Consider the following 27,534-nt stretch of genomic DNA (forward strand, 5'->3'; position numbering starts at 1 on the left):
GATAAGAACCTTCCGGAATATCTTCTTGGATATTTGACTTCTTTGCCCCCCCCCCCTCCCAAACATCCCTTTATCCCTTAACCCAAAACAACAGAAATGGCAGAATAGAAGGCTGGCTGCATATTTGTCGGTTTAATCTACTGTACAGTATACCAGGCATTTCCTGGAAAAAAAAATAAGCGTCTTTCCCATCACTATAGATAGATAGTTATCAATTTTGTGGTTAATGGGCTTCGTAATGCTGATAAAATTATTGTTTTGGTAGTTAAGACAACGCGAGCGTCCACAATGATTTATGATTTACGTTAAAAAAAAAAAACTGTTCCTGCACACACGGCTACCATTTATCTGCATTACCTTTTTTTCCCCCCGGTGCAGAAATAAGAATTTCCAGGCCCTTATTACAGTAAATCTGTGCTGTGGAATGCGCAGAGCGGAGGAGAGGGATTAGGGTTTTTCTGATGTTATTTAATCTCACTGTCCAGTGAGTTTCAGATGCACGTTATCATCCCCCCCCGATCAGCGGCAGAGGGGGGGATTTGGCTCAGACATGGTCGTTCCCGAGCCTTATCCAGCCCGCCGCTCACACGGGGTTACGAATGTGCACTCATCTGACGCAAAGTCGGCCCCAGTCGATTTCCCCCTTCGCGTGCCGCTGTTCCGACCCGCCAAATGCGCCCCCCCGCACTTCCCTCCCACCACCCCCACCCCCCACCCTAACCCTCCTCCTCTACCAACCCCTCCTACCGTGTGCCTCTGTCTGCCCCCCCCCCCCTCCCCAAGCCCCCAAAATCACTGGGCTGCAGAAGGCAAGCATTGCAGGTGGGTCAACTCCCCCCCGCCCCCCGAAAACCCCTCCTCCCCACACATTCCTCCACGACAAACCACCTGGGATTTCATCAGGCCTTTAAAGCCCAACGCCTCCGGGAGCCGCTTTCTTTCCCGCTGCGTTTTAGTATTCAGAGCAAGGCAGAGCCGCGCGGATGTAGCGGCTTCCATTCCTTTCTCCATTTCGCTGTTTTTTTATTTTATTTTCCAGGGCGGGCTGATTCACACAAGAGATAACAAAGAGGAAAATGTAATGGTGATCATAGTTGATGTTTAATTGTACATGTGAGAATAAAAATTTCCATTATTTCTTTGACATCAAATTATTTTTCATGTTTTCTTTTTTGTAGGCTTTTTTTTTTCTTATTTTATTTTAACACGTAAAAGCATCACAACAACAATATACAAATTCTTAGTCATCTTTAAAACCAAAACACATTTACACATGCAACAGTAGGGTTTAAGACAATGAGTAACTTATTGAATCATTTATTTGGAATGTGTACATCTGCTTCACTTCAACACATGACTGCTGGCCAAGTTTATCTCTGCAGTGAGAAGATACATATGATCCCTTTTTCCCCCCAGGATAACTCGTCAGATATTTATACTGTACCGTACTGCACTGTTACAGAATGCTAAATTCGAATACTTTAATGTAAACTAGAATTCCTTTACTGGTATTCCTACCTTTCCGTCAAACTTGTTTTTTCATGAACCTTTTGTATTTAAAACAAAAAAGCTAAAAAGGCCCACCAGTTATGCAAAATGCTCATTACGATTTTTTTTCAAGCTCATTAAAACCATCTAAAATGTACTTGCGACATTTTTCTGAAGTCCTTTTCCCCCAACACATGCCTTTTGAATTTACACAACACATTTTTTAATATTTCACAGCAAGATGTAGACAAAACAATAGACTATGTCTTCCTGCCAGACTAGAAGTCTTGTGCTAAGAAAAGGGAATAATTACATTTCTTCTACAAAAGTGCAACACGTTGCGCAAGACAATGTGCCCTGTTCTGCAACGTGCTGAGGAGCTAGAAAAATAAACAAACCGAGTCACCATAGCTGTCTTCTCACTCTGTGTCAATCATGAAACAGTTCATTAATGAAAGAAGATGGCCTAGCAGTACTCTCAAAGCTCGGGCCACTCGCATCCATGATACGCAAATTAACTAAATGGGATAAAATGTAAGAAAAAAATTTAAATGGATGTAAATTAACAGGCGAAGGGTAATCACCTCAATGATTATTGCTCCAGATCTAAAAAGTGTATAGTGTTGCAATTACATTTTAATCCTTGTGGCCTTTTATTTATTTAATTTGTTATGATTGTCTTTTGAGTCCTTTACATAAGAATGACTGTTATTTGTACAGTCACAACACTGAAGCACATTCATAGACACCAAAAATATACATTATGATACTGTCAAAAGGTACATTATTACACATGAAAGGAAATTACAGAGTTAAACCAACACCATAATGTTTTTCTTTTCTTTTTTTCTCTCCTTCTTCTCCAAAGCTGGGTTTTTTGGGTCGGCAAACCCCACAAGTGCTTTCTGCGATGAGCCTGCGTGTTACCTGACGTCAGGTTGAGGGGGCCTAGAGCCAGCGCGCTAGAAGAACCACCGGAATGCTTCGCCGCTGGTGACCGGCGTCCTCTGCGGAGCACACAAAACAGAAAAAAAAAATGTAATTTGAATTTTCTTTTTATTTACACATAAAGAAATTTTTAAAGGTCTCAATAGCTTCATTCCATATGCAGGGATGTCTATAAACACCCAGTTAGGCCTGGTTGCAGGACTCCTAGTGTTGCAGGATTAAATTAATAGTCATCTAAATAACTTGTAAATACCCATGTTGATACGATGGAATACGCATTTATAGCATATGTGAAAACATACAAAAAAGGAGTAAAACCAAAAAGAATATTTCTAGGAAAGGTATTAAAAAAAAGCATAATAGAGTAATTAAGTCTAGTAATTAATGGTAGATGGTCCTATTTTCTCCTACTGAGAAAATAATATTTGTCTGAGCTTTTCAACAGAAATAGGGGGAGATCAACTAAATGAGATGGCAGTTCATTTCAAAATGAAGGTCTTCTGTAACATGTGCTAAAGTGTAACATAGCTGCTCTTGTTGCAGGAGGGTTAAATTGACACCTGTATCTAGTTGAATGCTAACCAAGTTAAACAGAACAACTTTAACTTAGCAGAGTTGCTACAGTTCTGTTGGCAGTTGTGTTAACATGGTGCCAGTGATTGTGTGTAAAAGCAAGGTTTTAACTTTTGTCCCGGACCACCCATAAAATGACTGTTTTGTCAAACTGCCTAAAGGACATAGGGCTTAGATATAGGTGCCTACGCTGCAAAAAGATATGTTCCTGCAAAGTTTTGTGCCATTTACCATTAACAGCCGCGAGCATAAGATGTTATTGCAAGAGTTGTGAGACCAGAACAAAATGGGAGTTTTACTGATTCCTTTAAAGACTCTATTGAGGGTCCTCTTCATTGCATAAATGAATAAGAACTCACTATTTTCTAACCAGTAATGTGACAGGATGCCATTGCCCTTAAAATAAACTCTTCTGAAGATGGAAGCACAAAACTGTACATTTGTGATTGTTTCCTTACCACATTCTAATTAATTGTTGAAAAGCATGACACAAGTTATTCTGTCTCATACTTAATTTTGCAGTAATGTATCTTAAAGAAATACTGTGGCTTTGAACACAAACCACAGTTAGCACTAGTTCCATAATGAACCCATGTTAACGGGGGCATTTGATAGTTGGTCTGAATAAAGGTAACTTTAATCTACGTTTGATGCGGCAGCAAGTGTTAAGAATGCAATATTCAGGGGAGAAAGGTGTGAAAGGGTCATGTTTTAAACTAAGTGTGGAAAGCAACCATTGCGATACCTCAATGGGTATTTAAAACAATAGAACCAAGGGCTGGTATGTCATCATCCATATCTTTGCCCTTCCATTACCAAGGAAGACATTTGCATGTACACATTACACTTATTAAGTATGTATCACATTGGGCAGAAGAAAGTGTATGTTCTCTGTGTGGGTTTCCTCCGGGTACTCCGGTTTCCACCCACAGTCCAAAGACATGCAGGTTAGGCTAATTGGAGACTATAAATTGCCCATAGGTATGAGTGTGTGAGTGAATGGTGTGTGTCCTGCGAAAGATTGGCGACCTGGATAGATTAGCGACCTATCCAGGGTGTATTCCTGCCTCTTGCCCAATGCATGGTAGGATAGGCTCCAGCACCCCTGCCACCCTGACCAGGATACGCTGGTATATAATTGTATAGATGGATGGATAATTATTCAGAGAAACTACTTCATTCATTCTAAGGTGACTCAGGTCAGGTCCAAGCTTTGCAGGTGGCACAGCAATGGACTCAAACAGAACTGAGTTTGTAATCATCTGTCAAATTCTACTTAAAATAAAGTAATACATGTACACAAAGTCTCTAGCAGTGGTGAAGTCTCACAGCCAGAAGGTACTGAGTTTGAATCCCAGTCGAGGGCCTTTCATTGTGGAGTTTGCACATTCTCGTCACGTGCACGTGGGTTTCTGCCAGGTGCTCCGGTTTCCTCCCACAGTCCAAAGACATGCCGTAGGCTAATGTGAGTGAATGGTGTGTGGGCCCTGTGATGGATTGGTGACCTATCCAGGGTGCATTCCGGCCTCTCACCCACTGCATGCTGGAAAAAGGCTGGGATAGCCCCCCCCCCCGAAACCAGGAATAAGTGAGCTAGATAATAGATGAATGGATAAGAACATGCGTTTTAAGCTCATTTAATTAAAAAATAAGTTATTACAAATCTCTAAGATTGAAAAAACTTGAGAACTATCTTAAACAGCAGATACCCACTTATCCTGGGCAGGGTTGCGGGGGGTTCTGAACCCTATCCCAGAGTGCATTGGCCGAGAGGCTGGGATATACCCTGGACAGGCCGCCAACCTATCGCAGGGCACACACACTATTACATGTATTGCATGTAGAATAAAATGTATATGATTTACTGGAAAACAGTGTTGCTAGAAAACTATCTTCTAAACTGTATGGCATTCAAGCACATAACCTGTCAGTAGAATGTTTCAAGCACTTTTTAATAAAATTAATGACATTATTAAAACCATGATTAAAAAAAAACAGGATCTTTGGTTTAATTTTGAGTTTGACAGAATATTGGTGACCAGCTATCAAGATTGGAATCTGCGATATGAATTATCTTGCATACAGGTTTATTAAATCTTGATCTCGGGATATGAAATCTCCACAAGGCCATCCATGTGGCAGTTTCAGACACTGTTTGAACAGTGCAGTGCCAGACAGCGAAGCAGCACGCCACAGAGAGCCTCGTCAGCACACGATTCATATTCATCTTGCTGCAACGCACTTATTTGAAAATCAGGGGGTTGGTGGTTGGATGGGTGCACACCAATATCTTTGTTTCATTCCATACATTTTTGCTATTAAAACTTTTTTTTAAATCCCTTGGGTTTCTTATGCAAAATTGACTGAGTTACCTACTTCATGTAACATGTTGGTTGCAATGCAGAAGTGACATTGGTAGTAAGCAGTAAGTACGTATTGTGGAGTTTTTTTGTGGCTCAGCAAATTTAACTCATTCCAAATTGTATTGTAAGATATGTCACACCAGCCTGACTATTACACCAGCAAAAATTCTTACCCAGCCACCACATAGGAATGAGTCGAAATGGTACAGAAGTGCTCTAATGTTTTGTATCCATTTCGCTCCGTACACAACAAAAAAGCTGTTTTTTCAAGGCCCTGCTTTCAAGATTTTTTAAGCTACATCAGGACAACATACGTGACAGGTCACAGTGTATCAACCTGAAAAAAGACAGTATGATTTACCTAAATACCTTACACTCATGCATAGGGGCACAAAAACAGCTACTGGGGAAGAAATAAGCCTCTACACTATTTCAACCAAATGCGTATAATAAACATAACAATATAATACATGTACATAGATGGGGATTAGCAGAGAGAGAGGGGACTACAGAACAGAGACAGCACTGGTCAATAATTACTTTTTTTCCCCAGGAATTTTCAGAAATACAATTTTGTTTATTTTCTGGCTGTGCATTGTATATACCTGTCTTCTTTCTGACCAGCCACTGTATTGAAAGCCTTTTCCCATCACACAAACAATTATGAAAATATTAATATACAACGAATCACATTAGTATTACTCTACTGTCAATAAGAAAATTATGTTGTGAGTGTGATGGGTGCCACAGTGTTCACAGAACAGAAGTAGCAGACTAATTTCATATATACAAAACTATGGCTAAAATTCCCGGGTTCAAGGATTCAGTTTGTCTTGATTCAAAAAGTTACCCACTAAACAATCATTCTCGTTCTTTCATGCTTTCTTTCAAGCATTGGTTCTCCTTATTTTAATAGCTAACAACTGTAGTAGTATTCATAACTGCAAAGCTATATGTTCTTGGAAATATTTTTAAAATGTGCCACTGAAAGCCAGGGAAAAGAAAACCTGCAACAGTTGTAATTCTTAAAGGCGCACACAATAATTGAATAAAGCATTTAACAGCATGCTGAAACTACAGAATGATGAAATTTGTTCAAGCAACAGCTGCTCACACTGACCATGTCCAAGAACCTAGAGTTGTTAGTGAGAATTAGTGGCCGCGTCCTCCTGCGATTTTTCCAAAAAGCTGGCCCGGGTGTCCCCTGAGCTTACCACAAGTGGTGCTGTGCAGCAATACAGCAAGAAGCATTGCCCATTGCCTTAAGAATTGGCTCAAGATCCATTATTGTATTCCCCTAGCATTTGTGGTTTTGCGATTAACAGTTTTGCTATTCCCCAATTGGCAGCTCTTCTTATTTGTGGTTGGGGAAAGCAGTGTGAAGCGGTGAGAGGTATCCCAGCATCCCCCGCTCTGCTTGTCCTCTCCCCCAGCTTTCTCCAGGGCCACTGTCTCTGTTGCTCTTCTGACACATCATTTTTAAGTGCTTAGCCCTACCTCAGGGGCCCTCGACCCTGGTCCAAGAGAGGCCCTGTATCTGTATTCTTAAAATAACCAATTCAGACCCAGAAAATCCAGTTGAGGCAAGTTGACTACGTCACCAAGTGCCTTGATTGATCGATGAAGCCTTGAGTTAAGACGGAATCCAGCAGATGCCGCAGCTCTCCAGGACCAGGGTTGGAGACCCCTGCTCTCTCCCATAATCATGGCAAATAAAGCTAACGATTGGCCACCACAGATCCTCCTTACAGGGAGATGGGAACACTTAACGTTTCTCTAATGGAGAAATACATTTCTCTCTGGGTGAGTGATTCTGGTACAGAGAGAGATTAATCTGACCAGTCACATTCTCCACATTGACCCCATGCCGCAGGTCAAATAGCTCAATCTGAAAGCGGCGTGTCCCTCCACACTTACATCATCGGATGTATTCCTGTAATGTGCATTTTCTTCCTCTGAAAGTGTGCAGTAATTGTGGTGTCCGCTACTTTATTTTTACGCAATGAATGACAGTGCAGGTCCACAGGTGGATAGCCTTCTGAGTGATTCAGTCTGTGTCGCACTTGTTTTGAGTGTGGACTGAGCCCTACAGCTCAGACATAGCTATGTGGAAGTAGGCCTGTGTTGTTAACCCTCAGGCTGCAAGACTAGTTGGCTATGTCATTCATATTCTACTGGATAGAGACTCACTAGTTACTCACCAGGTAACAACTAGCTTTATAGTTGCCTTGAATGAGCAATATCCATCTCTCCTTTAATTCACACAGCCGCTCCTGCAGAATTTGGCATGTGCTGTGTAAAAGAGTCAGGCTGTGTGGCTGTGGATGGCAATTGTTGATGTGTGAGCCTAGTAATTTAGCGACTCCAAAAAAAAAAAAAAAAGAGGAAATAAGCTTGTGTTTTCACGTGATGTTTTTGTTTTGTAGGTGGATACCCCCCCATTTGACTACCATCCAATAAATACTCTCTCTGGTCTCCCCACACCCCATAATAATCCCGTGTGGCCTTACCAACATGTTGGCTGGACTACCCCCGCTCCAATAAAGCCATCTCCTGAGTGTGGAGTGGATTGCAAAAGGGAAAATTATGAATCCGAAAGCTAAATGGATGAGCGAATGGCCTCGAAGTAAGTATAGCAGGCAGGGATGACTCAGCATAAATAAGTCAAGGATAGCATTTACTGAGTCAACTGTGAGGTACACAAAAAAGAAAAAAAAAACCCAAAGGGTGCTCCCACTTATCACATTCTGAAAAAAGGTTTGCCATATTTCCTGTGAAATACGTATGAACTAGCACCATACACTCTCATGTAGGAGAGATAAAGATGTTACCTTATCTTAATAGTTTCTGAGGATAAAGACCTGAGAGTAGCGTGTCCTCTCTGAATCGGAGCTCTCTGCTGTGATAGCATGTGCAAGCAGGTCGTTGTAGAGTATGGATTGTCACGACAATGCTAAAATGAAGAAAATGTTGGGCTTTTGGACGGTCTATCCAGCAAAAAACACTTGTTTATGCAGTAATGGGGCAATCCGGAACATAAAATCATCAAACCAAATCATGACCATACCAGTGTTGGCAGGTGTTTTTCAGGGATACATATTTTGCCATAGCGCTGCCTGATTTAAGTTCACTTCCCTTAAAGCAACTCTGCTGGCCAGTCCGGAAGTTTTGAACAGTTCCCATTTTTTTTTGTGAACAGGTCTGCTTTTGCTTTTATTCAGTCAGGAAGAAAGCAGAGAGGGTGACAGACAGAGAAGGGCTGACAGCTTAGAAGGTGCCATGGCAGGGATCTAAGCCCCGCCTGCAAGGGGGGGTTGGGGGGGGGCACTCAGTCGGCCGCCCGGCGAACTGTGTCACATGTCTCGCCAGAACAGTTCCGTTTTAAACAACTGTAATTTTGTACTTTCGCTAACGTATCCTTTGACTCAATGTGGGCCCGTCATGTGCTTCTCTAGGCAGGGACGTGGACTTGCTGATGGCACTCCGAAGGACTTTGTGTGAAAGAAAGACTGTGACATTTTAATGAAAACTTCAGCTGCTTTGTAGCACGAAAAGCAGGCTTCTTAATAACATTAGGTAACTAGGCTGACTGTTTCAAATGAGAATACTGTACTGTACCAAAGCCGAAACTCAGACATCATACAGTTCAAATTTACAATCGTTATAACAGTAGTCTACAGCAAGTGTTTACTGCTAGTGCAACCAGTTTGTGGTTGAGCTATGACACATATGCAATAACAGAATTAATTCCAAATTCCAATTCCACCAATATAATATATTCCAAAATAAACACATATCATCTCTCATAGGACTTTTTCTTTGCAATGTCATTCAATTATTTTCCCATTGAAAATCTCATCACTTTTTTGAAGATAAAAAGGGAAAAAAGGCTTGATTACACATATGGTAGCTGTCGCGCAAAAAAAAAAAAAAACAGGGTGCAAAAAAAGTTGAATAAGGTTTGCACAGTGTATCTCTGTTTGAGGAATACATTCATACAAATACTAACTGTAGACAGAACTGCATTACAGTGATTATATCACTGAGAAGCTGAGCTCACAAATCGTACCCATCAGACTTGCCAATGCCTCATAATGCACAGCTAGTTAGCGGCGGCAGCAGGGGACCAGTCGTCTAATGAAGGGAATTCAATTACTTCCATGGTGTTGTTTGCTACATTTCGTCTCTCTCGCTGCACTATAATTACAAATCTTTTTTATTATTATTATTTTTATTATATTTTTGGTGCAGTTACGTGATCCACAGTCCATGGCTTCCCCCCCCCCCCACACTCATCATTTAAAAGTTCCCTGATTGAAATGCAGTTGTGGTGTTTGATTGTAGCTTTCGTGCAAGAAAGGTTGTATATTAATTTATTACTTTATGCTAACTTAGATAGAGATATGGGTTATAGTCAAGGTCTTAATATGCATTAAAAAAAAAAAAAAAAAATATATATATATATATATATATTTTATTGGAACATTTAACTCTCCACGGTCTTTGAGTGAACAATAACACGACAGTCATCCTCATCACTGAGAAAAAAAAAACAAAAGTCAGTGCATTATTATCTTTTCAGAGAAATTTTATCACAACAAGCCAAAGTAAGCGTGTAATAATATTCCTCTAAAAAGAGAGCAATGAAATGCAGTTGGTAGCAATAGTAGTAACAACCAAAATCCTGAGTTGTTTAATTATCTCAGACACCTAGAACTGGGACCACAAAATGGGAGAATGTGTGTCATAATATAGCACGGCTCAGTCAGGACTTCATCTGCCGTGTGGACACATCTCCCATCTTCACCAGTAATTAAGAGCAGGTTTCGGGAAAGGAAAGAGGCTCTCTCTCTCTCGTCTCACAGCTGAGAGAGAAAGGAGCACAACCCCATCCTAAGGTCCAGCGCGATGCTTTGGCTTGTGGAAAGCAGAACACTGCCAACCATCATAACTGCAGAAACTAAAGCTCCTTTTCTCCGCTAAAAATGAAAAACGAATAAAGGAAGTGAAAAAAAAAGAAAATTAACCCTCCCCCCACCGCCCTCCGAAAACATCCATATTGATCTATATATCCTGGCACTGGCTGGCCTTGGTGTGATTCACTGGCCGCAATAATGATCCAGATCTGCGGTCCCAATGTCTCTGTTTTGTTAAGTCCTGTTGTATTGATCTGCAGGGGGAGGATTCTGAGCGCCGCTCAGAGCCTCTACTGGGCCTCGCTACTGGCATGGCGCAGTCGCCGGGACACAAAGAAGGCTCAATTAGCACGGCCCGGCTACGCTCTCCCGCCCCACGTGCGCTCCGCCATCAAACTCACTCTGTCAACAACAAGAGAAAGAGGGGGGGGGAGAGAGAGAGAGAGAGAGACAGGGAGCAAGAGAGAGACAGAGAGAGAGACAGGGAGAGAGAGAGACAGAGAGAGAGACAGGGAGAGAGAGACAGGGAGCGAGAGAGAGACAGAGAGAAAGACAGGGAGAGAGAGAGAGAGAGAGAGAGAGAGATGCCACAGACAGAGGATCAGCCCTGAGGCTTCACCTCCAATCAACACAGGGTATGACAGCCTCTCAACCTCAGTTTAACCCCTGTGTCTCTGTGGCACGGATTTCACTCAGCTGGGACCAAGACCCAGGCCGAGACCTACTGACAACCTGTGTTTCCTCACTATGTGTGTGTGCATGTGTGAGTATATGTGTGCGTAGGGGGTCTGGGGTATATGCTACTATATGCACATTTTTATAGACAAGTTAAAACCCTTCATTTAGCAAGGCTTCTGTAGAGAGCACAGCACATATTCACAGTGGCCCCTGCTCAGTATAAGACACCTGAGATGCTGTTTAATCCAGGGGTGTGGAGCAAGCAGCTCTATCCTGATTGCCACCCACGTCAAAATGAGAGGTCAGGTGCGTTTAATGATGGGCCTGTGCGTCCCGTTCTGCCAGGGGGGAGAGGGGGTTGTGGGGGGGGGGGGCTGCTGACTCATAATCAAATGCTAATCCAGCGAACTGTCAGAGACACAGAGGCACCCCACCCCCTTCCCTCCCCCACCCCATGAGTCCTCCACCCACCCCTCCTCCCCCCACCGCCCCTCCCCCCGTCGCCGCAGCGGCGCACCCCCGTGTGTCCGCGCGCCCGGAGGGCAGGCCAGAGATAAAGCACTCGAGACGGCGAGGACGATAATGGGCGACACCGCAGCGCCTCAAATTCAATCAGCGCGGGCGCGTCGATGCGGATGAGCGTAAAAGTGAAATATGCTCGCCGAGGAACGTTAAAGACGCCACAGAGAGCTCGGGAAGAAGGAGGAGGAGGGGAGAGAGAGAGAGAGAGAGAGAGAGAGGGGAAAAAAACCCGCTCGCGAGGCTCGTTTTCCGAGTGAAATCCCACTTGCATTTAAAGCAGCACTATTTTAACCACAGACTGCGAATAAATTACCCTTTTGAACCTCGGGTGATTGCAAATGTGCTCGTGTGCACGGGGAGGTGTCTGGCTCTCCGTTGGCTTCGCCTCCGCTCCATTCTTCCTCTCCTTTCACCAAATTTGCAATTCGCTTCAATCAAGCAGACGATTTCCCAGAAACCCACATTTGATTTTCCCCCCTCCTCGTATAAACTGTTCTGCAATGCACGTGGCCTTCTGCTTAAAAAAAACAACAAAAAAAAAACAAAAAAAACAGCCTGCATCAGAATAATAATTAATAATAATAATAATAATAAATATCATCTTTATCACCATCATCGTCTTCATCATCATCGTCATAAAAATATCTGTGCCGAGAGAATTAGAGCAACGTTTGCTGCGCGTGAAAAAAAGAAAAAAAATCTTCCAGGGCGAAGGCAGAGGCGATTCTCAGAGACAATGGCTCATTGTCAGCGGGCAGACCTTCACTTCCTCACTGGGGGAGGATGAATAGCGGGCTGGGGACTGTGCTGATGTGCTCCAGAACGCTCATTATAACGCACGGTCCATACGTTACTCTGACATGCCCATTATTTATTAACGTATGGACTGGGAACCAGGCCACCTTCCGCAACGCCGGCCCTTTGGAGGCGATTCTGACAGCTTTTGGAAATAAATAAATAATAATCCCCGCGCCGCTGACGCAGAGGCTCCCGCTCTCTCTCCGCGCGCGCGCTCTGGCTCGCCGCCGTAATTACAAACACATTTCAAAACGCCGCCCGGGCTGCAGCTGAGCCCAAGACTCAAGTACGCGCTAAGGTCAAAATTATTTTTTGGAAAACGTACATTGTGCGCCTAAATGAAATGCTCATCAAGCACCCTTTTGGCCTTGACCAGCATGGAAGATGCATTTTTTCCTGAAACGACGTTAGTCCTCCTTTCTCCCCACAATGGTACACCCCCTGATATAAGTACATATGAAATTATAACCTTGGTGAATCTTTTCTATGACGGACAAAGAAAAGGCAGAAATGAAAGGGACAACCGCCCCCTCCGCCACCCCCCCCCCCACCCTACACACACACACACACACACACACACAGATACATACACAAACACACATACAAAAAGAAGGAAAAAAACAGCTATAATATCAGGCAGCTTAAACTATGCGAGCAGTGGGAGACTCAGGGTCATTCCCCAGACTGAAAAGTTTCCAGGGAGCAGCCAGCCTTAACTGATGTGTTATATATTGCCTGTCACTTTATTCTGCGGGAATATTGGGGCGTTGCCGAGCTCAAACCTGGAAGGTATAACAATCAATCACTGGCACTCTGAAGGGGAGATCTCATCTCCCAGCCTGTAGCCAATATTCCAGCCACCAGCACTGCTTTATACTGAAGCACCCGCTCAAGGCCGTCGCCATGGACGGCATGCTCATCTGCTCATCTGAGCTTGATTGCTTTGGTCTGGATTGAAAATATTATGCACATTATTACTTTTTTCCATCTTGTTGTGAATCCACTTAAATGCACACTGGCGACGAGCAAGGTTTAAAAATGCACTCCCCCCCCCCCCCAAACCCCCTGTTCCCTACAAAATATGAATCACTTCAAAAGAATTTAGGAAATATTGGAGATACTGGTCTTCAACATTAATTGTCCATCATTATTAGTGTTTTACTGTGAAATAAATATGCAATCTTTTGTAAAATACTAGGATCCCTCCTTGTAAGCACATTTGTTCACAAAACAGGATGTCAGGTTTCGTTGCCCTTGGTACCCCAGATGGAGGATGTCACTGGCGCAAATAAATTACAAGTTAAGCAAGACCCTTCCTTTCCAAATTCCTCAGCAATTTCAGTGGCCACATGGCAGCATAGCTACTCTCACTATCTACAGACATGCCTGTCTTTAGATCGCTCATGTTTCTACCTGTGACAGCACAAGTAAAAACTCATCTGAAGATTAGTAGGAATGCTTCAGCTGCTACAAACCTTAAATGAAAATCATTGAGATCCACGATATTAACAACCACAACCCAATTCAGTTAATTGAAAAAGAAGCATACGAAGAGAATGACACGTTTATTAAACAACCACATCCATAAAACTGCCTGTGAATTTTAGGGACAGATTTTCCACAGATAAAGTGGGTCATTTTGGGATAAAACCCAGCTACTTTCATCCACAATTAAGAGTTTCACTTAATTACCGTTGATCAAATGAAGGAGTCCATTCAACCAACCCAGAGAAGTTGTATTCAGTCAAATAAATATCCCAAAGCATCAAACTTTGGTTAGAAATAATTTCAGGGTCAAATAGTGTGTTCACAATTGAATTTAAATTCAAATTCCATAAAACCTCAGTGCACTACCCTGATTTCTAAAGTTGCACAATTCTAGTTGTGTAACTTTAGACATGAGGATAATACAACTGAGTTTATGTAAAATACCAAGACAACCGGGGGTCCAGCAGATATGCATTGCTAAATCAGGATACAGATTAAATTTGTGTTCACTGTGTTAAAATCACAAAATATTACTTTAACTTGAGAAGTTATATGAAACGTAGAATCTTGCACATGTCCTGCTTGCATTCAAAGGTATGTGCTTTGCTATGATTTTAACAATTTTACATGTTAACATGCAGAAACACAACCATTAGTATACAGCATTTAACTAGATGAAGGAATTGCAAAATGGATCCCATATCTTTGAGCTAAGGAGCTTCACTGTCTGAATATTTCACTGGGGATATGTATATAGTGTTGATGTGGCACACCATTATGTCCACTGCTATTTTCAACTTTCTTTTCAAAACACAGGAAGTGGTTTCACTAAGAAGCTTTTAATTCATTTTTGCTTGACATTTTTGTGACTTAACTCATTTTTCAGTCTGCAAAAAAAGGATGTGCAAATCACTAAACAATAGGCTATATGTTGAACAGAAAATTTGGAGAAAAAAAAAAGCAAATCGATATGGGGAGAGAACGGTTGTTAATTGTGATTTTTAAGCCATTAAGAGTGCTTTATGAATCCCACTTTGCATTTTCCAGGTGTTTGTGGTCATTTAATGGTTTCTAAGGAAGCCCAATCCTGTGAATCCACCCCTGAGATCTAGCTCCTTATGAGGAAAGCTGTAGACCTCATAAAAAAGGTCAAATTTGTAAACCTCATAAAGGTCAAAATTGTTAACCTTAAATAAATTATTTCTCAGTTGGAAAGTGTTCGCTGAAGTGGAACTGAAAATGACGAAGTTAAGCTCTAGAATATTCCAGAAAAGTAATTTATAGGGAGTTTAAGCCGCAACACAGAAAAACACTTAAACAACAAAACAGAGCAAGCCCATTAAGAACTTGCCAGTATAATACAAGTTTATTAAGTTTTTAAAGAAAAACTATCAAAAAACTTATACTTCTGAGGTACTTTTAGGTACTTTTGAGGTTTTATGTTAACAGTAGTGTAGTTAATGTTAATGGTAGTTAATGGTGTAATTAACTTCAATATTTTCAGTTGGAAATTGGTCTGTAAGATACTGGCTGATTTCCCAGAGCAATAGTATCCCATAATAAAATGGAAAAAAAACAGTTTTGGAAGCAGTAGCTCTTAAACAAGATAATATAATTCCAGCAATACCAACCATGAAGTCGGGAGGCGATGTGAAGCAAACGACTCAAATTGTGGGGTCATCAACGTTCAAAGCCAGTCAAGGGAATGCTCCAAATTTCTCACAAAATAATTGCCTGCAGTCGTACCATCATGTAACTTGGTAGTGGAGGGCAGGGTGATATGGCTAAAGCTAAGAGGAGCAGGGATTGGCTACTACTAGCACTATGGACCTTCTTGGGCCACCTGATAATTGCTGGAAGTAGTCTGTGGCAAATATGGGGCACTCATACCTCTGGACCAAGCGGAAAACCCAAGCCCCAGTCCAGTGACAGTGGGACTGTGCAGCAGGAGACTCTGTCTTCAGCATAAGATATTAACTTGAGATCCTGACACAGTTATCAAAAAGTGTAACCCGGTCAAATTCCCCAAATGCCTCTCTCAATCAAGCCACCTAATCATCCCACTTAGAGCTGATCGACAATACGATCCCAGGAGTTCACTGCCTGCCCTGTATTATTAATTAGCTCTTAACAATAATAATTCTTCATTATCAGAGTGTGACATTTGGGTGAATCTAACGAGCCGAGCCACTACCGCTTTGTACCTGGGGACAAACCTCGCTATCTCAAAACCACTTACCTACTGTGCACCAGGGTAATGCATGCCCTATCCATAATGCGTATCCATGAGCTGCTTCAAAAACAAAAAGGCCAACTACACAAGATACGACAAATCCTAAATGCACCTCTTCCTTTTAGAGAATACCGAGTTCATCACATAGACAAGTTCACAGACAATAACCTACCCCTGCTGTGCAGTGTATACAGGGCATATTTGAACAAATCAAGGTAAGTGTACCGCAGTTGCTCTAGAGTAATGAGGAATTTGCGATTTTCGCTGACTTGGCAAAAAAGAGAATAATTTCCTGTTGATAAGCTCCAGCAGACACAATATGAAATAGGTGTGGTTAAATGTGAGATTAGACAGAGGAGAAAGGCATGGAGAAAAAGTGAATCTATCTCCTTTGAAACATTCTATAGCGCATTACCTTCTAGAGAGGGCACTTAGCCTCAGTGCAATACCTGTTACTGTCACCTGCCATGATATTTCAACTTCAATTTAGAAAGTTCCATAGTAAGACTAAACAGAAACCACTGCATGGCCGAGCAGGCTATCACGAGCCTCTAAAGGTCTTGTTTAAAAATGGCAGCGAATGTAATTACTTTATGGTCCTCCTACTGGATGTGAAACTTGCACCCACCTGAGGAAAAGATTTTGACCCAGCACTGCAGTCATTTTTTCATACTAAGGTAAAAATAGGTTTAGAAATGACCTATGGTTTGTCTTTTGGCACAATCTTCTGTGACACACAGTAAGTTTTAACCTCCAGTTAAAAGCCACAGCATAAACAAGGTTCTCCATGAACGTTAGAGGCAAAAGAAACTTTGCAAAAATAAATGATGATCATAATTAAGTGTAAGTGTGTGTGTGAAAGAGAGAGAGAGAGAGAAAGAGAAAGAGAGAGAGGGAGAGAGAGATAGTTCACCTGTCTTGACCCTCTCACTACTTAATTCCAATAATCATATTGTGAGTTTGACATAGTATACATAGCTGTTTTCCAAAAAAAACATTTCATAAAGCATGCTTTAAGGATCAGTACCATTGTAACTTCCTTTATGGAGTCAGATCTGTAAAAACCTCTAGACACACAACACAGACAGACCTGCAAAGGCTAAAACTATACATTAGAACAGTTCCAGCCTTATTATAATCTCACTCAGCTACAATGAGTTTTATGAATGTGCACTAAAACGAAGCCTTCACCTCTTAGGCGCTTTTCTTTTTTATTGAAAACCAAACCTCTTGTAGCTCCCTGTAAAAGTACAATTTCTTCCCAAAACAGGCAATTCATTCCCCTTGTAAAAACGAAATCACCACAGCAAACCGCGTAAGTGTGTAAACGCATAAAATTCAAAACGCGGTGGCTGCAATGCTGCGCATTTGCAAAGGTAATTAAGTAAAGGACAACCATTGCATTTCTTGTGGTAGCTGAGGCCTGTACACCTTGCCCATTTCCACATAGTCGGGGCACGTCCGCCCCTTAGTCCCCCAGCCCTGCCCCAGGCAATTGAACACAGCCCCCTGCCGGGAATAGGGAGCTACCCCCCATTGCTCGCCCTGCTGTAACCATCCTACCACCCCCGCTGCTCATATCAATTCCAAAAGCCTCGGCGTTAATCAGGCCCATGCAGGTGCACTGCAGAATAAAGCACTGCACGCTCTTCCCTGTTCCAGTGAAATGCATATGCATACCCACGGTGCACTGTGCCTAACTGCACACATCTACACCTACCTCTTTCAAGGAATGAGGTCAGCGCACATTTAGAAATCGCGTCGTAGAAACCGTTGCATCTTTAAACACTCAGGAGGGCTCTCGGGAGGGGGGGTGCAGGGGCCGCTGGCCAAGGCTGGCCGCTGAGCCATAGTTCGGGGCCACCTCTACTCTACGGAGATGAATAATAAATGGAGAGACAGAGATGCGTGGCCAGCGAAGCTCTAAGACGTGGAAAAACAACAGGGCGAAGAAGACGGTAACGGCACACACACGGTCCCGTTACCTGGGGGGCGGGGGGAGGGGGGAGAGCTCACGTGGACATGTTAAATTCTTCAGCTAATACCCTCCCCCACTCACCACCCGTTAAAACCAGAGGAGGCCCAACGGCGTGTGATGAGGAGTCATGTGGGTTTTCGCTGTAGCAAAGGGTAAATACCCCAGTGTACCTCCAGCTCTCTGAGCAGCAACATGCGTAAAAAAAAGGGTAGAGAGGGAGTGGGCCTCTCCCTCCTGAGCACATTCCTTGGCGTTTGTTTGAAGCCCCTCCACGCTACAGCTGGTCCAAGGCCCTAGGTTGAGCACTCCAGTGCACTAATGTTCCAGTTAATTCGAATAAGCCCACAATTCTCTGCACCCTGCCAATGTTCTGGTTTCTTATCCCTCCAGAAAACATACGGCGTCCAGGAGCCTCATTTATAAACGGTGTGTGCGCACAAAAAATATGCATACACCACCTTCCCCATGGATAGGGGATTTATAAAAACAAACACGATGTGAAAACATGCACACATTTACATAAACAGTGACCCATGCGTACGCACATTCTGGAGACTGTTGGAACTGGCGACTCCAATGGCAAGGCAGTGAAATACAGATATATCCTACAGACCCATTACACTCAATTCCTCTTATTTCATATTAAAGGAATTTCCAGGCCTGTAAGTAGTTTCTGTCTTTTTTGTGTTAGTCTAAAAGTCCATATTTTATTACCCATATTTACTCATCAAAAAAACATTTTTTTTTTAAATGACACCAGCACCGGGGACACCTCCCATGTGTTTCTTTCCAAGATTTACCTTATGGCATCAGGGAGGCGGTATAGTCACTCTGTACAAATGTTTAAGATTCAAGTGTTCGTTTATCCACCCATTTGATGTTGAGGGGTTTAATCAGGTAGACATTTAGGTGAATGTAATTAATATCTGTATGTTTTGTGTGGATGTATCTGCATTTCTTGTTGTATGTGAAATTGTGCCGCTTTAAGATGAAAATCAGACAATGAAGTATTATCACATTTTGAATAATGTCATGGGCTGACAAATGTTGTGACTCAATTAATAGCAACAATTATTATTAATTCCAGGCTATGGTAGTGTAACCGACAACAATTTGGGGGGACAAGTGCCTATATGGGGTGGCATTGTCTGCCAATGACACCGGTATCAGGCACTTGCACTTTGCCAGTGCACAGCAATGCACTTCTTTGCATCCACTTTAATATCCAACCACTTCTTTTTAATTTCCGAAATGGCTCGGCCGCTCTGACATGCTGCCACTCCACAAATTTTATTTTATTGGTTATGCCGGAACTATTTCCACCAAACAGTACAGCCCGTCTGGCCCCATACCTCCGTAACGAGCGTCTCGATTTCACACTCCGTGAAGTTTCTCTTCTTTGCTTTGTGGTCTGACTTCTCCATTTTCCCTGACTATAAATCGGAATGACAAGCTGATTCATGTGCATATTATATTCACGTCAGGCGTTCCATTAGCCATTTATGGTTAATTGTGGGAGTGAACAGGGCGGGTGCTAGGCTCGGGCACGTATGCAGAGTTTTCTTCTTTTCTGTCTATGTAACTTTTTAGCATAGAACCTGCAGTTTATAAATGAGGCCCCGCCTCTTTGTGAGAATACCTCTAAAACACAAAAATGTGACTGCTTTTGATCAATATGCTACTTTTAATAAGCTTGTCATATCATACGTCCCTCACAGTACAGTGTTACTGAAGATTTTTCAGACTTAATTGTTTATACAAAGAAACAAAGACAAGTTTTAGAAAACAAATTCTACCAGTTCCTCAACATATTTGATTTGTTTACCATAAAATTGTTACCAATACTGCATGCTGGAGACTTGCCAGATCCTGTCGTCAATATCCCAGTGAGCAAAAGCCCAAATTTAGACTTCTATAGGGGTGGAAATCTAGGTTAAGAAATGTTTTGACAAAAATGGACTAAGTTAGCTCAGATTAGCTCCAATTTATGTGGATATAGCCTGGATATGTCCTCGTCAGCTACAAACCTTTCACTTTCCAACCAAATGTAGCTGGGTTTTCACTTGAACGTCTAAAACATCTAGCTATATTGGAGCTAACCTAGTCCATTGACATACAACTCAACTGCATTTCAGCTACACCTATGCAAAGCATTTCTTCTCGCGAAATCAGAATCTGTTATATGTTTCTGTACAAAATATTGTGTTCAAAGATAGCAAGCAAACTTTTTTCACTTTTTTCCCCAAAGGCTTTTCTCAAGATGCACCAAACAGATGAATGGATCTTTACATCATTAATCTACCAGGATTCTGATGTAGAGAAGAAAGCAGTAGCCAACACTTATCCACACGTAATGCTACTATAAATTAAGATGTTAATTTTTTTAGATGTGAATACCATGTTATCAATGAAAACTACGAAAAACATTCCAGAGATGTCCTCTGAGGCAATTACTTATCAAGGCAGAATTCAAGGTAGATTTACCACCTATCATGTGAGAGTATCTTCAATCGCTTTTTCACTACTTCCGAATGTGGCATGTAAATCTGTTATCAAATATACATACAATGGGAAACATTTATTTCTGACAATAAAAACTGTATGCATTCTTCTGCAGAATATACAGTGCAACATACATCCATATCAGGTGAACCTTGTAGGAATTACAGCCCTTTTTATACATGGTTCCCCATCTTAGGGCACCAAAAGTAATACGAAAATTGGCTGCTCAGCTGTTTCTTGGCCAGTTATGTGTCAAGGCATCATTTGTTCATGCACACAAAAACTAACAAAAGGTCTAGAGTTGATTCTATATTTACTGTTGTCCCTCAACACGAGGACCAACAAAGTGTCAATGCCAGTAAAGCAGGCCATCATGAGGCTGAAACATCAAAATAAACCGATCAGAGACACAGCAAAAAAATGGATGAGGCAAAATCAACTGTTTAATATGTTAGGATTCAAGAACATCTTAGCTCAGCAATAGAAAATAACCTGGTAGACCATGGAAGACCATTGTTATGGATGACCGAAAATACTTTAAAATGTGAAGAAAAACCCCTTTTCTACCGTCGAACAGATCAAGACTGCTCTCCAGGATGTAGTCATAGAAGTGTCAAAGATAACCATAAAGAGAATATAGCGGCAGCATAACCTCAGAGGGTTCACCGCAAGATGCAACCCGCTGGTAAGCCTCAAGAACAGAATGGCTAGGTTAGAGTATACTGAAAGGGCTGCTGGTTAGGTCACTCGGTAAAAGGGCTGCTTGTGGTGCATGAGTTGCGCACCACAGTCTCAAATCGAATCCAGCACTGGCCAGTGCCGACTGTAGCCGACAGCCCCACAAGGGTGGCAGACAATCAGGGATATGGGAGGTATACAGTCGGTAGGAATATAGCATTTTTCATTGCACGAGAAACTCCTGCTGAGCACGCGTATGAATGGGTCTCCTCCACCCCTAATCTTCATGCGTGCGGCTTGCGGTCACGGTTGAGAAAAGAGCCAGCTGGCTGGAAGGCGCATGTTTCAGAGGAGAGCCGGGGATTGCTTTCACTCTCCCGTGCTGGCAGCAGGGGCCGTATACGAGTGTGCCTGTACATACAGTGAGCTCCATAATGTTTTGGACTCTGTACTACACAATTTTTAATTTGTGATCAAACAATTCATGTGTGGTTAAAGTGGAGATTCTCAGCTTATATTAAAGAGTATTTTATGCATTTTGGTTACAGAAATTTCAGCATATTTTATACATATACCTTCTTTGGATCTTTTGCAGTTCCCTTTGGCCTCCAAACTTCTCCTTAGTCTCATCTGTCCACAAGACCTTCGTAGCAAACTGTATCCTGGCCATCCTGTTTTGGCAACTAACTAGTGGTTTGCATGTTACAGTGCAGCCACTGTAGTTCTGTTTGAGAAGTCTTCTGCAGATAGTAGTCATTGTCACATCAATGCTGAACCTTACTGAACCTGTGTTTAGCAGTTGTCTATGAACATGATATGCACTTTTTGTACATCGCTTTGGATAAAAGCGTCTGCCAAATTAATGTAATGTAATGCCTGCCTCCTGAAGAGTGTTTCTGATCTGTCAGACATTTGGGGGTTTTTCTTCATTATGGTGAGAATTACTTGGTCATCAACTGTAGAGGTCTTCCTTGGTCTACCAGGCCCTTTGCAATAACTGAGTTCACCAGTTTCTTCTTAATATTCCAAACAGTTTATCATGGTAAGCCTAAGGTTTAGCCTATGCATCGGACTGTTCTTTTCTTATTTCTCAGCCTCATAATGGCTTCCTTGACTTCCATTGGCAGATGCCAAAGACAATCAAAAGCCTAGAATGAAGACAAGATACTGAAAGCTCTCTTATACCTGCACTAAGGAAGCAATTGAACCCACTTGACTAATCAGAAACACCTGTGAAGCCATTTGTCCTAAACATTATTGTGCCCTGAAATGGGGGTACAATGTATAAAAGTGCTGTAATTTCTACATGGTGAAACCAAAATATATTAAAATATCCTTTAATAACAGCTGACAATCTGCACTTGAATTGACCACATGTGAATTGTTTAATTACAAATATAAAATCAGACAGTGCCAAATTAAGACAAAAAAATTTATGCATCCGAAACATTATGGAGCGCACTGCAGTTCATGAATTGCACATTCCAAATTCGGTTGGGATTAGAGATGTCAAATTAAAATTTAAAAAAGGACATTAAAACATTAAAATTCTGGAACAAAGACTTATGGACAGATGAGACGAGTATTAACCTGTACCAAAGTGATGGAAAGACGAAACTTTGGAGAAAGGAACTGCTCATGATCCAAAGCTCCCTTCTCATCTGTGAAACATGTGGTGTTTTGGCTTCGTCATGTATGGCTGCCACTGGAACTGGCTCACTTGTCTTAATTGATGACGCGACAGCAACAGGGTGAATTCTGTATACAGCAACATCTCATCTGCTCAGATCCAAACAAATGCTTCAAAACTCATTGAATGGTGCCTCACCTTGCAACAGAACAATGACACCAGACATACTGCTAAAGTAACCAAGGAGTTTTTCAAGGCCAAAATTAATCCAATGCATTTCACTTGCTGAAGACAAGACTGAAGGCAAAAACAAAACAAATGGGAATTGTCTGCAGTACAGACTTGGCAAAGCATCACCAGGGAAGATACCCAGCGTCTGCTGATGTGTATGTGTCAGAATTCAGGCAGTCATCGAATGCAAAGGATTTGCAACAAAGTACTAAATATGGCCAATTTATCTAAGATTATGTTAATTTGTTACTTTCGGCCCCACCCACACTAAAATAGGGGAAACTATGTGTAAAAAAGGGCTGCAATTCCTACAAGGTTCACCCATTATATATAAATATCCAGAAATTAAAGCCCACTGTCTGCACTTTAAACTCATATTCAGTGTTTAATTTTAAATCCAATGTGCTGGAGTACAGACCCAAAGACACAAGACAAATTGTGGCACTGTCCAAATACTTACGGACATATGCACTGTATCTTTCACCAAATCCACAACCATGATTCCACATTCCCCCGATTGTTTTAGGTCTAAAGATATCCAAACTGAATGAGCACTTTCTGATCTGAACGGTTTATTGAAAGCGTGCTGAAGACAATACTTCAGCATGGAAAAGTAAGGGAAACGGATTTGACATTGATTTCTTTTGCGCTGAACACCAGTGGTCACCGTCAATTCAACCGGTCGTTAAAAAGTAATTACTGTTGTTTATCTAAAACTGTGGGTCGGGACCCACTGGTGTGTTGTGGGAACTGTGGAGATGTGAAATGACACATGAAAAATATTATTTTATGATTCACATTCCATTGGCATTCACATCGGTCTAATTAAAAACTGCACGTCTTGCATGCAGCAGTTACAGTGTGCGTGCCATTGTTTTGACATGTTAAAGACATTTAATTCCATATCTGAACATACGCCAGGCTACATTTTAAATGAGAGGTATGCTGCTGAAAATGTTTTTGCTCATTAAGCAGGTCTTGTGATGAGAAAATTTGGGAACCCCTGAGGTAATCTATCTGTTGATCACAATAGGCCGCAAAGACTAAAACTGAGTTGCTTGGAGAATCTGATTGCCATAGCATACAGAGGCATCCAGTAGCTATAAGACACAAGATAACATGAACACCTTTTCTCAATGACAGACTCTTCAGATGGCCACTGAAACAGCTGTGCATTGTAAACCGTAGACCTCTCGATTTAACAAATCATAACACTCAAATTCCATAATTTCATTACATTTCATTATTTCTTTCAGATTTAGGGTTGGACTCTTTCGCATACAATGTTAAACTGAGGTCACAATTCACTGCATTCATTAAAGATCCCATTGTGCTTACCACAAAGAACAGGGGTGTCCCTGGCCAAAACTATAATCCCCGACTGGCTCCCACAATTTGTCCCGCTAATCGGCTTCCATTTTCATTGGCTTAAACACCCTATCCCCTCAACTTTGGCTTGTGTTTACGGACCATTTGGTCACAAAATGGCTGCCTTGTATTACAGTGCCATGGTATATTCACTTGGTACATATATTTATCACCTCAAAACAAACATCTTTGTGAGTAACACTGAGGTTTCTCTTCACATTACAATGGACTGTCCACCATTTTTATTTTGAGAATTTGATTTAATGAGATATTCTCAAGGAACCACTTATCACAACTGGCATTATATTTGGTGCAAGCAATTTTACCCTCAAATACAATACGCAAGAACAATGATTTATCTGTACAGAGCTTGGATGCTGTAAACAAAAACATTTACACACTGGACACAAATCATGCCTATCCTGCTAATCTTTTTTTGTAGATAAAACTTTGGCATTAAATTTGCACTTAGACACGACAAACATCAACACGACAAATACCCTTTATAAAGCCTTTTCACTGGAAACGTAATGAAAGTGACCACCATGAGTAACAGATTCACAAATATATGAATATACAGAGTGATTTAATCTTGACTACCACCATGATGGCTTTCTTTCATTTTAGAATCAGTTAAAAACAACTAAATGACTTATTAGGCCAAACTGTGAAACTCAGTGAGCAGAATCTCTGTACTGTAGTTAGTTCAAAGTGTGTTCAACAGAAGTCTTTGTCTTGAAAACCAGAGATAACATAAGCATAACCATCCACGACATACACACACACACACACACACACACGCCCATGGGAAGAGCTAAATAAATGTTTTCATCACAGCACCCCAGCAAAATCTGGCAAGTACACACTTTGGCAGCACATAAAAAGTCATGCCTGGCAAGAGCCATATGATTTTAGCTAATTTTGCCAATTTTATGTAATGTTATGTTAATATTATGTAATTTTATGCAAAATCATTTTAATAACATGAACAAATATTTTAACACATTTAACAAATATATGGCAAGATACAGAGGTATGGAACTTTCTGCAAATGTTCATGACTAGCGAATATTAAGGATTATAAATTTGAAGTACAAACAACATTGAAGCTTGCATATGTTCATAAACACATTGGTTTTGTTGACAGATGACAGGTTGGTGATTCGCTGTTTAATGTACTGTATGTCTCTCTCCAGTGTCTGAAATACTATATAGTAATATATACATTAATGCAGTGGTAAAAACCAATATTTTTCAACAAAACACACCATGCACATACAATCACACAATCTGGCTGATTAGTCATTAATGAGTAGTGCCTAACAGGCTGCATGCTACTGAAATTTGACTTTTTGATGCTGATACCAAAAAACAAATGTAGAATTACACTGAGCCAAGAACAAGAAATATATGTCAAGCAACAGTGCACTTTAATATGGCAACGGCTGTGTTGGAAACTGGGATAATCTAACCAGACAACCTCTTGCTCTCCTCTCCTAGCCTTCCACTGATTGGGCAAAGATAAGGGTCACTGTCAAATCTAATCGCTTCCTCTGTGGGTCTGAGATTTTTCACTTCATAAAGAATTCCACCGACAATCTGTTCTCACACAAACATGAATATGATTAACAAACGTGACCTATAGTGCAGACTCTATTTTTTAAAAAGAATACACAGAATGATGTCATCAAGGAACATACTGGACATTCTATCAAAAGTCAGAGGGTGAAGGTTTTCTTCCCTCAAATCAGAATCCCCTGAAACCTTGGAATCGCCATTAAAAACATTAACATATTTCTGTCTCCATAGTATCAGATGTTTGCCATGAAAAATTCATATCTGAATGGGAACCACAAAGAGAAGCTTAATGTACATTTGGACATTCATGCCAATGAGATGGTAAACCCTGTTCCATTTCACTCACAACATGTTGTGCAAAATGAAATTCTGTATAAATGTTATTAATTTAATAGTGAAGATACTTGTGAAAATATAAAATGATTATTTGAAGCTTGGTACTAACAGTCCAATTCATAAAATATATTAAATCAGAAGCATGCTATTATCCCAAATGCCTGCAACTGAAATGAAGAACCATGGGCACTAGGAAAACATTGTGGATTAACAGTGTGGAAAAAAATTGATTCAGAGTATTAATTTATTAATCCCCACAGCCAAAAAAAACAATTCTTTTTTTAACCATTACCCAATCATCATATGTCCTGCCCTTAAAATCCAATATCAAAATCAAAACATTACAAAACCGCTACCATCACCCTGCACTGATACTTCTCATTTTACAGGTTGACTGTAATGAAGAGATACCTTTTAACTTCTCAGCCAGAGCGGCCATAAATTATTAACGGCGATCTGTTTAAAATTTAAAGCGCCACACATTAGCGTCCTCCGCACCTGCACTTTCACACTGTCCACCCTCCACTGGGCACCCGCCCCCACCCCACCCGCCCCCAACCCCCAACCCCCAACCAAACCCCACCTCCTGCAATATGGGCCATAACAATGGGCTCCCCTCCGCCTCCGAGCTGGAGGATGTTCAATCAAACCGGGGCGGTGGAGGCGACAGCCTCCACAGTGTAAGGGCGCGGTCTGGGGGGCCTCCGATTACACCTCGGTCGTAATTGGTGGCGGTGGCAAAAACTATAAATTCTTTAGCAGGGCTGCTGTGCCTGCAAGCAGGCCTGCCTTCTCTCCCCCCCCCACCACCCCCCCTCCAAGCCCAGGGAATACAACTATCCGTGCAAATGGAAGCTGACAGGAAATCCACAGCGCGCGGCAAAAAACAGGACCTGCTCTTCTAAGTAGCCCGGGGTTCCACGCTGGGAGATGTGCATAATTAAGTGGTCGGCGCGCGGCTCGGGTGGCAAAATCCTATTGTCTTGACAGGAGCTTAAGGTTGCCCTTTAGGTTGAGATACACCGTGAGGCGAGGCCTTTCTTCAGACCCAGTCAAATTAATCTGCAGTTTTAAAGCTTGAATAAATTCGGTAACCTAGAGATCTGCAGATCTAAAGGCGGTCTGTCCCTTAGGCTTTGCGCGCGTGCTAAACCACCCCCCACCCCCCCCACCCCCACACACACACAGACAGACACACACACACACACACACACACAGGACCGCCA

The 27,534-nt window shown here is 41.7% G+C and overlaps 1 protein-coding gene across 2 annotated transcripts in view; it reads right to left on the reverse strand.

Annotated features, from left to right (window-relative positions):
• Window positions 1-1,079: 1,079 nt before the first annotated feature.
• Window positions 1,080-27,534, reverse strand: part of cxxc4 (CXXC finger 4) — a 35,212-nt gene continuing 8,757 nt past the window's right edge. For both annotated transcript variants that reach the window (XM_035417216.1, XM_035417215.1), the window contains exon 3: window positions 1,080-2,495. In XM_035417216.1, the coding sequence (XP_035273107.1) occupies window positions 2,451-2,495 (45 nt within the window). In that variant the 3' untranslated portion in view covers window positions 1,080-2,450. The remainder of the gene's footprint in view (window positions 2,496-27,534) is intronic.

The sequence above is a fragment of the Anguilla anguilla genome, chromosome 5 (genome assembly GCF_013347855.1).
Source record: "Anguilla anguilla isolate fAngAng1 chromosome 5, fAngAng1.pri, whole genome shotgun sequence".
In the NCBI taxonomy this organism is placed as follows: Eukaryota; Metazoa; Chordata; class Actinopteri; order Anguilliformes; family Anguillidae; genus Anguilla; species Anguilla anguilla.